Genomic DNA, 17,205 nt, shown 5'->3' on the forward strand with positions numbered 1-17,205 from the left:
GAGTGTAGTCGAAAGTGGAGGAAAGTTTAGTTTTTATATTAATCATTAAATTCCACATGCCAACAGATGATCTCCATGAAGCCAAGGCTACAATAAGTGAAATGAGCCGTCGTTTGCATGAAATGGAATTGGAGTTGCGTCGCTTGGAGAATGAACGTGATGAATTGACTGCTGCATACAAGGAAGCCGAGGCTGTAAGTAGAACGCAATAAATTATGGAAATGGCGCAAATACTAACACTTTTATTCTAATTTGTGTAGGGTCGCAAGGCTGAGGAACAACGTGCCCAACGTTTGTCGTCTGAATATGGTCAATACCGCCACGATGCTGAACGTCGTTTGGCTGAGAAGGATGAAGAAATTGAATGTATTCGGTGAGTCGATTTATAAACTTAAATTTATAAATAATCTGCTCTAATTTGGAGATTTGGTCATAAAGGGGGCATTAGCCATACTAATACATACTTATTTCTGGTATAAAATATTTTATTTTCTTAAGAAATATAAATATTGTCATTTAATCGAAGATGTGACTTATATAGTTGCATTTGGAGCTTCTACATAAAACGCAAAAAAGGGATTATTTTTCCTAAGTCCGTCTTATTCCTATTTCAAGCTAATCTAGAAAAAACTCACAGCATAGCTGTTTCTTTTTCTTTTTTTAACTTATTATCTCATTTGCCTCTGGCTTAGTGGAAATTGAAGCAGCCATTTTCAGACCGTCAAAGAATATCTCTATTTTTGAAACTTTATAAAAAAATATAGAGCGCACGAGATGTAAAGGATTCTATGACGGGTCACATCTCTCAACTCAACATGGTTCACTGCAAATGTAAAGGGTTTGATTAATGCCATACCGGCATATCTACCTTGGAGAGGTGACATTAAGTCAACGGCCACAATGTCAATTAAAGTTATATTAAGTATATTAATGGCCACAACATCTTATTTAAAATGGTTACAATGCAACGCTTATTGGCATTTTGACCATCCTGCTCTTTCGAAATGGTCATAAAGGCACTTTTTTCCTCAAGAGGTCATTAGCTCAAATATTTATTTTTGCACCTGCCCGTATTATAACTGTTGAATCACAGTTTTATTTTAATGTTTTCGCTATATTTTTGTTCAGTGTAATGAAAAGAGAAATTTTTTATTTCAAATTTACCTATATTTTGGTCCCATTGTAATGAAAAATAGGATAAATAGCTGGGTCAGTGAGGTCCTCTCTGAGATAAGAACATATTCAACTAAAAAAAAACATATTCAACTAAACGTATATGGTTATGGTCTTTTCCCGAATTGGCCATAATGTCCAACGGAAATTTTCTAAACGGCCATAAAGCCAAATTAACAAAGAAAAAAAAGTTGATATGGCGGCCATTTGAAGTGGTCATAACGTCAATAGACTTTTTGACCGTTGCCTCCGACAGCACAAAAACGAGCTGCCTATATGCCGCTAAGTCTGAATTTGGACTACCCGCAAAATTTATAGGGCTGTGCAAAATTAGAAAAAGAACTACAATTAAAATAAGAAACGCAACTTCCTTTAGCCGTATGCTGGAGCAAATAATACAAGCGGCAGAACTTGATGATGACATTGATACTATCGGCCTGAACACCCGCGCCCTCAGTACTGTTTACTGCAAACTAGAAAAAAAAGGGAAAATGTGGGCTCTATGTTGAACGAGGACAAACCGAAGTACATACCCGCTGTCATCAACCAAAGAGTCAGCGCATCTGCGCCTTGACAACACCGCACTGCTTGTAACAATGATTTCGAACAACAATATCAAACTGCATCCTTGGACTGAGTAGGCAATTGAAAAGAAAATTCCTCTCTCGGCAAACAAAAACCATGCTGTATAAGTCATTTATCGTACCAGTCCAGAAGAAGGAACACATACAACATCTGATGAGGCAGTTTTGGTAGTGTACGAGAGAAAAATTCTTGGAAAGATTTACGGACCACTATATTGGCAACGGTGAGCACGGGAAAAGATTTAATGAAGAACTGTACGAGCTTTACATGGACATCAACATACACCAGCGACTGGGCATTCTAGGCTACGTTAATTATTAATTAAGTAAGTAAGGTAGCAGACTTGAAACATAAAAGACAATGAATCTGCTAAAAATTACTTACAAGTAAGAGTAAGAACACATAGGCCTTCTGTGGCAACTTTCTACAAATACGTACTACAAAGGCAGTGGCCTGGGCGTGGCCTTTTGAAATCACATTTAACCAAAGATGCCCACGCAGTCTTCGAATTAAGATTGATTCACCCGGGCGCGTAATTTAAGCGAACGGTACAACAGGAAACGAAGTTCGCTAATTACTGTCCGGGTAATTGGATAAGAAACGAAATTCGCTAACTACTGACCGGGTAATTGGTGAAGGTAATACTAGCCTCCAATAACTTAGCAAGTCGCTGAGTGGCAATAATAAAGTTACGGAGAAGATAGACAGCGATATTGGATATTTCCTTTCTGGAGAAACGAATATATCCCGATTGATATATTTACGTCTCGTGTTCCCAACAGCTGAGCACCGAATGACTGAAACATTCCTCTTTGTCTCCTCCATAAATAACACAGCTGTGTCTGTACAGGATATTAAGGTGCACCGCATGGAAGCCAACAACTTGTAAGTGGGGACGAGATTACATTATTTCTACTGCCACACACCTTCAGTTTGCAAGTGTTTGCTCGGGCAAAGATATCAGTGTGAAGGTTTCAATGGATTAGAAAGATATATATATAAACCATGTTGAACAAGTTCACCAGATTCAGTTACTCACAGTTTTATATTCCTCGTCTCAATGAATTACTGCAGGCAACTGAGCACGCAGCCGCAATTCTACCGAATATCCAGAACCGTTATAAAATCCTCAAATCTCTTGCTGGCAGTACTTGGGGAAAAGATAAAGAAACGCTCATTACCACTTACAAAGCAATTAGCCAGCCGATTGCATGCTACGCGTCCCCGATATGGTCGCCAAGCCGGAAAACTACCCACTGAAAGAAGCTACAGGCCTGCCAAAATACTGCCCTCAGAACCTCCACGGGTTGTCTGCTTATGTCCCCAAAACACCATCTACATAATGAAGCGAAAATACTCCCCATCAGGGAGAGAAATGAAATGCTTACCAAACAGTTCCTGTTGAATACCCAGACGCCTGGGCATCCCAACAGACATCAAGCAGGTCCTCAATGAACTCCACAAACAGGCGTCGGACCTCTATGTCAGGAATTGCCCGGTGAATCCTGTACTCAAAGAACAATACCTTAAACTTGCTGAAGAGGAACGCACATTCCCTAGGGAAACGCGAGTCACTCTAGCTCAACTTTGTTCTGGATACTGTAACAGGTTAAACTCTTACCTATCCAGAATCAACACCGACATACAAAATGTATGCCCTGCTTGCAATGTGTCCCCACATGACACCAACCATCTCTGTAATGTGGAACCAACGCCTCTAACACCCCTCTAATTATGGTACAACCCTGTGGAAACAGGAAGTTTCCTTGGACTCCCGTTAGAGTATATTGAGGACATTTGTGATCGGTCCACCTATTGGATGGGGCGAAGCACTGCTACAACGACAACTACAACGCCCTCCAAGTAGAAGAAATATTTCAACTAACTCATCAACGATCTAGACATTTGGAATATAATTTAACTGCAAACTTATCAACTGCAATTGTTAATACAGACTACATCGATGTATAGGGGAAAATACGGAAAACCTAAAACTTCCGCTTGACAAAACGTCACATACAAGGTTGGCGATTGATGAAATCCCCAAATAATATCAACTCACATTTCGCATTTCGGCCATTGATTTAGTAATTGTTTTTTGGCATAAAATTCTATGTGATGGTTTCATTGCTAAAGTAAATGAAATTGCTTCCTGCAAAATTTTTTATATCACAGTGACAATGCTAAACTTGAATAAAGATACGAATGAAATAAACACAACAACTATAAACATTTCTTACTCAATTGATACGAATTTTTCGATAACTGACCCATTTGATATCAGTACGATTTGCAGAATTGGGGATAGAACATCGACTGAAAAATTTTTAAACGTTCGAAGAAAAAATTGCAGCCGTTGGAAATTTTTTTATTATTTTAGCGGATAATTTCCAAACTCAACAAACGAAAAGTGATCGCCTTAAGTAAGAAAAGTGATAAGAAATGATGAAGGCTAACAAATATGTTAAATAATTAATGAAATTTTCAGAATTAATACAATCGAATCCCATTGTTACACAATCGTTTCTGCTGTGAAAACCGTCCTATAAAGAAGATTAACGAAGCAAAGACAGATCAGTAAAGCAATTTAACGCAAAGTGCGTTGAAATTGAATTTGGAAGGTACTAAAAAGAGAATCGAGCAACCTTGATTATTGAGTGCCATAATATGGAAGGTCAAAAAGTTAACCACTTTCCAATGAAATAAAGTTTTTGTTCGAATTCATGATATACCATTGACAAAAGACCTTAAGGGATTGCGTAAAAACTTCCGTATTATGACCATTCAAAGCCAAGGCGGTAATACCCTGATCAATTTTTGTGACAAAATCATAAAGCATCCATAACAGAGAGAAATGAGCGAAAATTATTTACTAAAACGTTTCCAATCTTTTAATAGATTTCGCCAACTACTCGAAACATTTTTCTTTGACCAACGAAAACAATAAAGGCCCAGCAAAAATCCGTACGCGTTTAGCCAACTGCAAAGCAGCATAAATCAGCAGAACTCGAAAATAGCTAATGTGAGAAACGCCAACCAAACGTGGTTCAAGCATAAAAGGACAGCAAAAGTCAACGAAAATTAATTGCGAAAAACAACGTCAGTCCAACTAAATTGCAACGATCTTCACTGTCTGAGCTGCAGTATTGTGGCAGAATATGCAATTTGGCTGCGTATCAGCCCAATGCAGTTTCTAAATTAATTGTAGTTTGCTTATAGAAAATTTTGTATTTAGCAAATTGTACTCACTCATACCCAAGCAAAAAACACGAGATACAATAAATCACGCACTCTCCACTACATCGAGATCAGCGCTGATCTCCGACAAACCAAAATACCACTCAATACTCACTGATCACAACAACAGACCAAAGCCACTTGCAATCGCTCTGCCTCACTGCGTCTATTAAGTGCCCTTCCTTTCCGTATAATTGTACGTCTTCTTATTTTTTGTCTTGCTACAAATCTACAAACCCACGACAAACCGTTTTAACGCTTCCCATTGTACTACCGCTCTTCCACTGCTTGCTCTTGTTGATCACAGCCATCCACAACTATGGCACTAACATATAGATTGCGCCCCTCACGTTCGCGCCATCAACATATGGCACATACCTATGAGGATAACTATGGCTATACAATGAATTTCTATCAACCGATGCTAGACTATTTAGATGCGAAAACAAAGAAACTTGAAGTCGAACTGCCACACTTGCCATGGACGAGTGAACGCGGTTTGCGACAATATCGCCCCTCCAATCCCGTACAACGCTATAATACAGATGAAGTGTTGCGCCTGTCGCGTGCCTGTGCCCGTCGTGCAGATGAAATTTTACTAGACTTTCGCGTTAAAAAGCGTACACCGTTCAGTGTGATAAAACTCGCCGACGCAGCGCGTGTTGACAAACATATTGAACCGGATACGGTAATAGATCGATCTGCTGAACGTCGTCGCCGTCGTCAACGAGAATTAGAGGAAATAATACGTCAGGATACTTTACGTTTATTACAACGCATAAAAAAAATGGAGTTGGACAATGATTGTGCTCAGATGACGGATGAATTTAAACGTTCAATACGTGGTAAATCGGCAACTGCCATTGCACAGGCATTAATCTCCGAGTCGGAGAATAATATAAAGAATGCCAAACGGGAAGAGGAGGACTATATGTCACGGGCTATGATACGGTCAAGTCGTGGTATAAGCCGCTTACGCTCTGGCTCGCCCGAGGGTGGACGCATCTCATCGCATAGCTATCATATTGAAATGATGGATGATCGTCTCCTTGATAAGCTCGATCATAACGTTTCATCATCGCTGTACAATGTGAAGCGTCAGCTGTCGACACTCAATCAGAAGACAGTCGAATTTTATTCAGACTCCAGGTGCGGGTTAGACGATAAGTGTTGGATTTGTCGTAAAGTGATGCGTACACATCCGAAATTGAAGGATTATAGTTACGTATATTGGCAATAGCGGTTTGAAGCGGGGAGTAAGAGTGGTAGTGTTTTAAAGGAGTAGGTGTCATAAAAAAGTAGGATGCATCAATAAGCGAGGAGTAGCTAAAAATAAAGTTACTTGCGGGGCTATAGATTTTTTACGTGAGGCGATTTGGGCGTGAATTAAACGTGGTTTTGACTGAGATCGAGAATAATAAAAGCACTTTTTTGTGTTGACAGAATTGCGACGGACATGTTCCACGGTGTCTCGTAGTGGAGCGCTAGAAAAGTGTTTGTTCTGTGCTTAGACCCTTTCTTGTATGTGTCCTTTTTTTGTCAATGTTCTATGTTTCCTGTCGTTGTATTTTCAATGCCTGCGCGGTATTATGGTCTACATAAACCATTCTACAAATAAATATGGAATTCAGATATTCGTAAGAACAAACATTTCGCAATAACGACAACATAAAATATTTGTTTGCTATTTTTTAAATTTAATTCTTCGCATACCTTTACGTTATTTAACATTCAAATGCATGAAATGCCTTCTAGGACGCAGCCAAATACAAAACATACACAAACAAAAAAACAAAATTTCTTGTTGTTTTTAATTAAAGCGATTTAATTTTCAATTCAATGCAATTGTGTATTTAAATTATTTTTACTAGCCGCAAATTTCTTGTCCTCAACTTTTTCAATTTTTCGCCCATAAAACTAATTTATTCACCGTTATAAGTATTAAAGCAAAAAAAGCAGTTCTGCATTGCTTAAGAAGCAATTTTTATTTTATAATTTTTGTTTTCATTTTTTTCTTTTTCTTTGTTATTATATTGCAAAATATGTTTGCTGAATTTGCATTTGCATTATTTTTGACATCGAGCGTTGTGAATCTTTGTTTGGCAAGACAAAGCAAAAAACAAAAAAAAAAAGAACAAATGCAAACAAAAATTCATGCGAGCGATTTTTGCGAGCATTTCTGCGGTTGCAAATTTCTGTAAATCATAAAAGCTAAACAATTTTATGAAAACAGCCGTTGAAATGCTAAGTTTTTTTCTTAATACATGAAGAAAATGTGCTGCACTTTAATGTAGAAAATGAATATGATTGTTGGGTGAGAAGAAGAGCAAGCGTTGAGGTATAGTGCTAGCTAATGGCTAAGTAAATCATTTTGTCTTTTATACCAAAAGGCAATCACTCATAGGAACTTACACACTTGCAAATATTTTAACAAAATTTTTAAAAATAGATTTCACCAGTATGATCGATATTCAACCAAAACTTTGCAGAAACAAGACCAAGACCAAAGTTACGTCTTTAGTTTACTGTTTTACGTGAAGCTCATGAATTTCGTATTTATTATCTTCGACTAAAAAACTTTTCCCGACTTTCATTCTAAATCATTAAGTTGAGGTAGAACAAAACAAGCCGATTGGTCATTCTTAGTAAATTAATTGGAGCAGAAGTCTTACATAATATAGCTGATTGTTCAGATTTGAGTTTTTTTCACCATAACTTGCGCATTCAGACAACTGTACCTATTTGTACTTATTGGGTAATTCAACGGTTTTAGAAAAAACAAATTGTATTCAGTTTTAGGTCAGAAAGTTGCAATTGAATTTCAGAATTGAAGTCCAGAAATTTCAACTGAAGTTCAGACATTGCAATTGAAATTCAGAATTTTCAACTGATTTTCAATTATAATGTTTTGAACTTCAATTATAATTTTCTGAGCTACAAATAGAAATTCTGAACTTTGATTTTAATTTTCTGAATTCAATTTTTTAGAAGGAAAAGTATTTCCAAAACTTTACAAAGATCAGTATTTCATGATATCATACATCCGCTACAACTGACTGCTCAGATATTGAATGTACTGTCATACGTGCCATATTTAGAGCTCTAAAACCTTGGTGTTTTTTAGAAAGTTTAATAATAAAATAGATAGAATATTCTGATTAGAGCTTTTTATGATGATTTCAGAGCACTGAGTGTTCAAATGGACTTAAGTATATAAATATGTTCAAAGGTTGCCAGCATTGTCCAGAAAATAACCAAAATCGACTTTAAAGAATGATTTAAATGCTACATAATGTATGCAGGTCCTCGGAACATCTAAAGCAAGTACCGCCCTTACTTGTTAGAAGGTGAATTTTTTTAACGCCTGCTGCTTGAAATCTACATCGGATTTTCAATCTTATGAACTTTAGTGAGTTGTTTTTGAATTGGTGTACATTGGGCTTCAAAAACTTAACTAACAAAACAAAATCGATTTGTGAATGCTTCAGAAACAAACTTAATGTTTCTTAGTTTACAAATACCATTTTTAAATAAATTTAACTTTTACTACATGGGCTCTTCTCTATAAGTTTTAAGTTTTTCTTATATAAAACTTCAAAATTTTAAGGCGGTCAAATTTATCATTTACTAAGATACCAAAACACTGTCCCCGCATCATCAGAATTTTTTATGAATTCCGCGCTAAGCGATGCGCAATAGCCTAAATATCTCTTCTCCCCCCTTTTTTTGGATTTTGGTACTGAGTTACATTATTTTAGTCTTGAAGAAAGTGCTCTTGCTTGGTTTAGATACTCCCACGCACTATATATTCGGTTATTATATGTGACCCGGCCTATGAAAAGGTGGCTTATGACTCAAAAAAAAAAAAGAAAGCTACTAAGAAACTGAAGAAAGGCATTGTATATCTTTAACAGCTGTTTCTCGCAATTTCTTTTTTGAGTCATAAGCCACCTTTTCATAGGCCGGGTCACATATTCTGAAGCTAAAATCACTTTTACCAATTAAATAAAATTTGAAAAATATATATTCCAGTTGTAAGTACTTTTGTGACGAACATCCTTGATTTTAATTGAAGATTGCTCTGAATCGTGAAGAACCGCCAATGATATTTAGACAGACAAATATTATATACACGTACTAAAATATTTTCCAAAAATTTACTAGAGTTATCAGAAACCGGAAAAATTAGTATTGACTGAGTATTTTGTTGGACACTTCTTGATCTCTTTCACTCATAGTTTACGCTATTTAGCAGCGGTTTTTTCGAAAGTTTGTTTGTACAAAAATCAATTCTTATCATTTCTCTACAAAACGCTGTAAACTGCGATATCTTGAAAACAGAAAAATAAGGCAATTACTGGGAAATGCGATTTTTTTTTTTTAGTTTATCTCAGCTGGAGGACAACAGCTTTAGTCCTATTTCTCATGGTTGACATTAAAAACTTTTATGAAACTTTAAAAGGATATAGAAAAGCATTAATTTCTACAATTATTAAACAAAAGAATTAAAAATCAATCAAAAACAATGACATTTATAGCCCCAGAAACTCCAAAAACTATTAGAAAGATATATCATTTCAAATATTCTAAATACTGCGCACAAAACTCAAAAAGTGCTGTTCTGGGTCTAAATAAAAATATTTGTATGAAACCGCCTACTATTTGGCGGCCTTCAGGCATATTGTAAAACAAAAACTTTAATTGAAAAACTACAACTAGACAAATGTTGTAGGCAAAAATAAAACAAAATGTATCTAAAAAATATGCAGAAGGAAATTAAATTTAGAAATGTATGCCCAGAAAACTTAAATTAATCACTGACTAATAAAAATAAATAAATAACCCGCCATGCAAATAGTTTGTGCGATATGTAAAATTCACAAACAAGTAGCACAACTAGACAAATAATACCGCATAAGCCACAAACATGTTAAATCACTACTCCGATAACCTCATTTACTCAGCTGATTTCAAACATTATTTAAAGAATTAATCTCATTTTTTTTTATTCAAAATATAAACATCACCCTCTTCTTCACCCACTGTCGATTTTAGGCCCATAGTAACAATGTATTACTACAAAGCGATTGCATGTCACGTTTCCCAAAAACCCAATATCTCAATTTAGAAGAAAATTAGTCATCATTGTCGATGTTTTGCCGTCCCAAAAAGATACATATTCATACATACATACAAAAGCGAAATCACCTGTGCAAAGCTGCCAAAAAAAAAAAAATCCACAATTCCTATTTGCTGAGTCACATGAATCTGATAATATCACCACCATATCACAACCTAAATAAAGAAACATTACAATATACTAATTACATAATAAAACATTCATTTTACTTTAATGTTGTATGTGCATTTGCATGTTGCAAAAATATTTTGCATCAACAGCAAATTCACTAGCCCAAAAAGTTAATTTTAGATTGATGTTGCATTCGAAGAATCATAGTTTACATCGGCATTCATGTAAGAAAGAGACTAAATAGCCTATCAATTGGTTGAATTCAATTAATTGTGACAATTTCGCTGTTGACTATGGGAACCTTTGTGCTTACACTCCTTAAATGGAATGTGTACCTTGAATGGGTAAGATTTTTAAGTTTAATGCTTTTGGAAGTGATTTTGGTAGAATTTCCTAACATAGTTGAGGTATATTACTTTAGATTCGTGGGAATTATGATAATAAATTATGATCAGTCCAATAAAACGTCTTTTTCTATTTCTGAGATGTCTTTAACCAACTGCTTATTTACATATATTCCAAATAGTTGGTACTTTTGAAGAAAACAATTTTTTTATCGATTTGAAACTGGGTCCTATAAGCTGCTAATAAAATATTACCTGTATCGAAAGCGCTCTATTTCAGAACTATGCATATTGACTAACTTCCTACCTAATAAAACGTTTCTATCGCAGAATTTGCTTCAAGTTCAAATTTTAAGCTAAGGTAGAGCGTTTTAGAAAATGTTTTATTATATGGCGTCCTTTAACCAAGTTCTGAAGCATGGCGTTTCGAAAACAAACTTTGAAATAAAGTGTTCCGAAATAGTATTCTTTGACAGTAAGAATACTAGATACTGATTTTGGAATTGACCTAATCTAGAACACCCTAAGAAATGACATTAAAAATTATACCCCGACGGCTCTGTTCGAAGCATCTGTTCCCATATATCTCTTGGTTGAAAATCACCGGGTTTTAAAGGTATCTATTTAAGAAATATAACCAAATGGTTCTCTTATCCTACAAAATTATAGTCTTTTGCAAAATATCTATCTGATTTACAAACCCATATATATATATACAACAAACATTGCACTAACATAGTATAGAATTAGCAGATACTTAAGAAATAATGTCAAAATGTACAGAAGTATCAGAGCGCTCTGATTGTGGGAGAAAAGATGAGGTTATTTTTTTCAGGTTTATAAATCTCCAAATTACGAAAATTTTTTTGTTATAATATTTTTACTGATCTACCTCAACTTATTTCTTATAAATTTTTTTTGTTTACCTTCTTACCCCTCTCGTTCTCACCATTTATAGCAAGCAAACTGCCATCGAAATCGAACAATTGAATGCTCGTGTCGTTGAAGCGGAAACACGCTTGAAGACCGAAGTTCAACGCATCAAGAAGAAGTTGCAGGTGCAAATCACCGAACTGGAAATGTCCTTGGATGTGGCCAACAAAACCAACATTGATTTGCAGAAGGTTATCAAGAAGCAATCATTGCAATTGACCGAATTGCAAGCCCACTACGAGGATGTACAACGCCAGTTGCAGGCCACTTTGGATTCGTACAGTGTGGCTCAGCGCCGCTTGGCTGCACTCAATGGTGAACTGGAAGAGGTCCGCTCGAATTTGGACAGCGCTGTGCGTGCTAAGCGCACTGTTGAAATGCAGTACGAGGAGGCGCAGACCCGCATCAATGAATTGAGCACCGTCAACGTCAACTTGGTGTCGTTGAAATCGAAATTGGAGCAAGAATTGTCGATTGTGGCCGCAGATTATGAAGAAGTCACCAAAGAATTGCGAATCAGTGATGAACGTTACCAAAAGGTTCAGGTAAGTTGTAAAGAGGTTTTTGTTATTTTTTAAATAATATATAATTGTTGTGAGTAAAAAAAAAAAACAATTACAAAAATTTACGTCTTAGGTTGAACTCAAACACACCATCGAACAAGTGCATGAGGAACAAGAACGCATTGTCAAATTGGAAACCATCAAGAAGTCTTTGGAAGTCGAAGTCAAGGTATGTCAATTGTGTGAAATAATAGTTTGTGTACAAAGTTTTTAACTTATTTTGCTGCGCTTAGAACTTGTCCATTCGTTTGGAGGAGGTTGAACTGAACGCTGTTGCTGGTAGCAAGCGCATCATTAGCAAATTGGAGGCCCGCGTACGTGACTTGGAATTGGAATTGGAGGAAGAGAAGAGGAGACACGCCGAAACAATTAAGATCTTGAGAAAGAAGGAACGTACCGTCAAGGAAGTTTTAGTACAATGCGAGGAGGATCAAAAGAATATTATTTTGTTGCAGGAAGCATTAGACAAGTCAACTGCCAAGGTTAACTTGTTCAAGCGTCAACTATCCGAACAGGTAACCACACAATACACCACCTACCGGGTGGTAGTTAAATAAAGTTTTGTACATTGGTTTTGTATTTATTATAAAAATTTAGTAGGGAAATTGTTGAAGTGGAAATTATCGTTTTTAGAAAGTTAAATAAAAAATAAAGGTTTTTGCTTGCGTTTTCTATATTTGCTTGATGTTGCATTAATGGAAAGATTTTACACGTCGGTCCTCTTTTTCTTCTGAGTTATACCTCGAACTCTCCGTAGACAACTATGGTGGTATAGAACACACTCATTTCCTTATATTCTTAATGCATGCTCTTCGTAGTAATATTTCAAACCTTCTGGATGGAATATGTTCCTTTATTATCCAAATATATCTGGCCGTAAAGCATTTACTATTCTTCGCAAAGAATTCACTATCCTGTTTTAAAGATTTTCTCAGATTACTTTTATTACAACCTCATAGGTGGACAAAGTGTAGCACACTGCCAGGAAACAAAGTGATCTACCGTAATCTAATATAGTCTTTTGGTACTTCTCTGGATGATTTTCTTCTATTATTGACACTTTAACAAACAATTCTTGAGTTTATATCTAAGGTTAAATGGTCTCCTAAAATTACTCTCAGATAACTAGTTTTATAGGGCTCCGGTAACCAAATATGTTGCCCACTCCCTTTGTCAAAAAGCTCCGAATTCAACCTAACCTAACTCAACCTTATAAGAACTGAGTTACTATAATAGTTTAAACTCATGGAAAAATATTCCAAGATTGTAATACATAATATTTTTTTTTTGGACGTTGTGACAGCGCACTGCCTTCAAGTGGGCCGATGAAACCAGGCTAATACCGTTAATATTTTTTTAATACATTACTTTTAATTTTTATTCTAACTTTTATTAATGTTTGTAATTAATAATTTTTAATTTTTATTGTTACCGAGTCCTTGAAAGGCAGTGGCTTTAAAGCATTACAACTTTCCTAAGATTCTGCTAAAAGATGTTTGATTGATCATCGCATCTTCAAATATTTTTTTAAAAATAGTGGTTCTTCCTACAGTGGTTTTTTATTCGGAATATAAAATTATAAAAAACAGAAATATGTAAGTAAAAAAATCCAGATTAATAGAGGGCTATACGTTCCAAGAACTCTTTCACGTATTTTCAAAAATAACATCACCTCAAAACATATTTCCGAAGGTTGTCTCCTATCACCCGTCAACTTCAATTGTTCTAGAACTTCAGGTTTAGAGATCCAGCCTCTGATAAAGGTAGTTTTAACTGTCAGGCATATTTTGTTCAAAAAACAAAAGGAACAATATTCAAAAGAAAGCTCAATATTTTCCCGAAACTGTTTTACTTGTTCTCAAACTAAAATCATCTCGAAACTAATTTTCTCTTAACATTGCACCTAATAATACCGATATTTTAATTTAGTTAGATCTTTCGCATAATTTGTGGTAAAATATTGGTATGTAATCTTGGTTTATTCTCATTTTTGTTTTTTTTTTTTTTGCTTTTTACCATAGCTTTTGTTGGGTGTACATATTGTTTCTGCAGTTTCTACTTTTGTTGATGTCATTGCGAACAATAGACAAAAAAAATTTCACAGAGACACTAGAGTCCAAATGATTTCCATTTCCACAATTAAACTAAGCTTTAAAATATATACCAGATAAATAATAAAAGATCTTTACTAACTTGAAATTTTTATTTTCTGTCGTTTCACGTTCTGATTGCAACCACAGGAGGGTATGTCCCAACAATCCGTGACCCGCGTCCGTCGTTTCCAACGTGAACTTGAAGCTGCCGAAGATCGTGCCGATAATGCCGAAACTAACTTGAACATGATTCGTGCCAAGCATCGTTCATTCGTCACCACCTCAACAATTCCCGGCTCCCAGGTTTACATTACGGAGACAACAAGAACGATCACCGAATAAATAAATTACATAAAATTAAAAAAAAAATCTGAACATTTTTATTATAATTTAAAGTTGATGAAGTAATGGACAATATATTAAAACAACACAACTGTGAACTTAATATTATACAAAACAACTGTTGCGTTTTTCAAGTAGCGATTGAGTTTTCGAACGTATTCAAATCCTCTACAATACCGAAAAAAATTAATTTCCACATCGCTGCCGTTCATGTATTTTTATCAAAATTAAACAAATGAACAACAAATAAATAATTAAATTTAAATTATATCCTATTTAATTTACAATTAATTTTTTGTTACCACTACTTTTTATGTTAAAAATGATAATTAAAAACGAAAAACCTAAATATATATGTAATTATAATTATAATTGAGATTTTTCTATAATAAATGTAAGCAATCCCATTAATACGAGAGAGAGAGAGAGCGCGTTTATTTTCTACAATTCTAGTTTTAAAACAAGCAATGAATTGTTTTCTAGGTAAACAAGATTTTCATGAAACGCGCACTCGAATCAAATCTGACTTACTTAAACTGCGTTTACTCTTTTAAGCACAAAAAAAGCTTACTTATGTATGCAATTGAGAAATAAAATGCGAACGTTAAAATACAAAAATGATAATTGGATTTTGTTGAAATGTTTGTTTTCATAAGGCGTGATTTTCGTATAAATTTATAACCATAGAGCTATAAAACCGCTAACGCGCTTAAACTTTCATCTTTGAGTATCAAAAATATTTTATTTCGTTAAAGGTTTGGCTTGCAAACTTAAATAAATAAGTCACAGTTTCATAATCAAGCATATAAAAGTACTATTGAATTAGTTGTTATTTGAGAGCACAACTTCATTGCGAAAATTGCATAACATAATTAGCGGAGAACTTTAGTTCCACCGTTTCAATCACGACAATTTTTTTGTTTGTTCACAATTTTTTTAATTTTATACTAAAAAAATAATGTTTTTTAATGCTTAAGTAATACGTAACGTTACAAACTTATGCATATACATACATACATACCCATATACATTATTACTTATATAAATAAACGCATAAACTAAATTAATATATTCAAATAATTTATGAATTCATCATATCTTTTTTGAAAGTCATGGAAGTCTGATTTTTGCATCTTTTAATAAACTTAAAAGTAGAGCTTAGGTTTTATTCTTGAACACAAAAAGAATTTCGAGGCCCGGAAGTTCAGCTCCTCGTGAGATTCTCTTATCTCTCCGAGTAGCTGCATTTGAACTATTTATGGACTCTGTCGTTAAATGGTTTTATTTAGCTTAAGTTTATTTACCGAATTTTGTAATTAAAGTTTAAGTAGCTTCCCGATAAACTACAAGCTTCAAACTTAGAATATAGTTCAGAACCCGATGAAAATGCAATAATAAGAAAAAACATCCGATAGGTGGCGCATGGATCGAAATATTTCAAAAAATCGTATTTGTGGTCCGATTTGGCTCATATTTGGAGCACATAATACATACAGGAATAGAAACAACCTATGAAAAAAATCGCCGCTAGGTGGCGCAAGGATCGAGATATTCAAAAAAATCGTATTTGTGGTCCGATTTGGCTCATATTTGGAACACATAATACATACATGAATAGAAAGCGACTTATAAAAAAAATCGCCGCTAGGTGGCGCATGGATCGAGATGTTAAAAATACTCGTATCTTTGGTCCGATTTCGCTCATATTTGGAACATATATTACATACAGTCCGGTAGAAGTGACATCAAAATGCTTTGGAGTTAGAGGACTTAGATTGTAACAAATTGTCAGGAAAGAGTCCTTGTAATAATGAGTCACTAAGTGAACTAAATAGAAATAATATGCAAATAAGGCGAAAAACTTGAAAATAAAATAATTAAACAATAAACTTTAAGTTAAACAGTTTTATTGAAAACAATACTTACATTAAGTAATAATAAAACTTAAGTTAAACGGTTTTACTGAAAACAATACTTACATAAAGTAATAAAAATACTATTAAATAAAAGTGTTAGGCGAGTGAAGTTTCTAAAAATGTGAGGCGTAGCATAACCTGATTAAGGTTCAGTTGGTCTTACTTATGACTATCAATAGAAATTTGACGCGCCCAACGCTTTTATTTAATTGTCTGATCAACGCCCTAGATTAATGAGGAGTGTGATGACTAGTACCTAGGACCTACCTAATTATTTTCTAGCTTCTAGTATTATTATTACTTAATGTAAGTATTGTTTTCAATAAAACCCTTTAACTTAAACAATTTTTTTAATTATTTTATTTTTTAATTGCTGTTTGTTTTAGAAATCAAAAGCTTTTATAATAATGCCAAAGTAGTTGCCAAATATAATTGAATGTCGAGAAGCTCGCGAGACTTGCGAATATTCAAGATTCGAGAATCTCAAGAGAAACCGAATATCGTGAGAAATTTCTTCTTGAATTTATTCGTATTAATCGTAAGCTCTACTTAAAAATTTAATCATTTTCGCATATTCCCTCTCACTAAGTTGTTTGAAGATCACCTGATATGAGACGGACTTATAGTCCAAATTAGGGAAAGATACGGATTTTAAGGAAATGCGCAATACATAATATTACGTTATCACCATACTTGTTTTGATTTCGAGTTAATGGGCTAAGCCTTTGATTGCTCTCTATTATACTTAAATCTCCAAATACCTTGCGA

At 34.6% G+C, this 17,205-nt stretch overlaps 1 protein-coding gene across 2 annotated transcripts in view; it reads left to right on the forward strand.

The window, feature by feature from the left end:
- Positions 1-14,947, forward strand: part of Prm (Paramyosin) — a 47,967-nt gene extending 33,020 nt beyond the window's left edge. The window contains exons 1-7 of one of the 2 annotated variants that reach the window (XM_067790437.1): positions 4,025-4,181; positions 4,247-4,379; positions 4,657-6,144; positions 11,549-12,068; positions 12,160-12,255; positions 12,320-12,601; positions 14,327-14,947. In XM_067790437.1, the coding sequence (XP_067646538.1) occupies positions 5,315-6,144; positions 11,549-12,068; positions 12,160-12,255; positions 12,320-12,601; positions 14,327-14,521 (1,923 nt within the window). In that variant the 5' untranslated portion in view covers positions 4,025-4,181; positions 4,247-4,379; positions 4,657-5,314 and the 3' untranslated portion in view covers positions 14,522-14,947. Of the gene's footprint in view, positions 1-66; positions 195-260; positions 374-4,024; positions 4,182-4,246; positions 4,380-4,656; positions 6,145-11,548; positions 12,069-12,159; positions 12,256-12,319; positions 12,602-14,326 lie in introns of those variants that run through there. The other variant, XM_067790436.1, reaches the window with a different exon arrangement.
- Positions 14,948-17,205: the final 2,258 nt, after the last annotated feature.

The sequence above is a fragment of the Eurosta solidaginis genome, chromosome 5, assembly GCF_040869045.1.
Source record: "Eurosta solidaginis isolate ZX-2024a chromosome 5, ASM4086904v1, whole genome shotgun sequence".
NCBI classification, from domain to species: domain Eukaryota; kingdom Metazoa; phylum Arthropoda; class Insecta; order Diptera; family Tephritidae; genus Eurosta; species Eurosta solidaginis.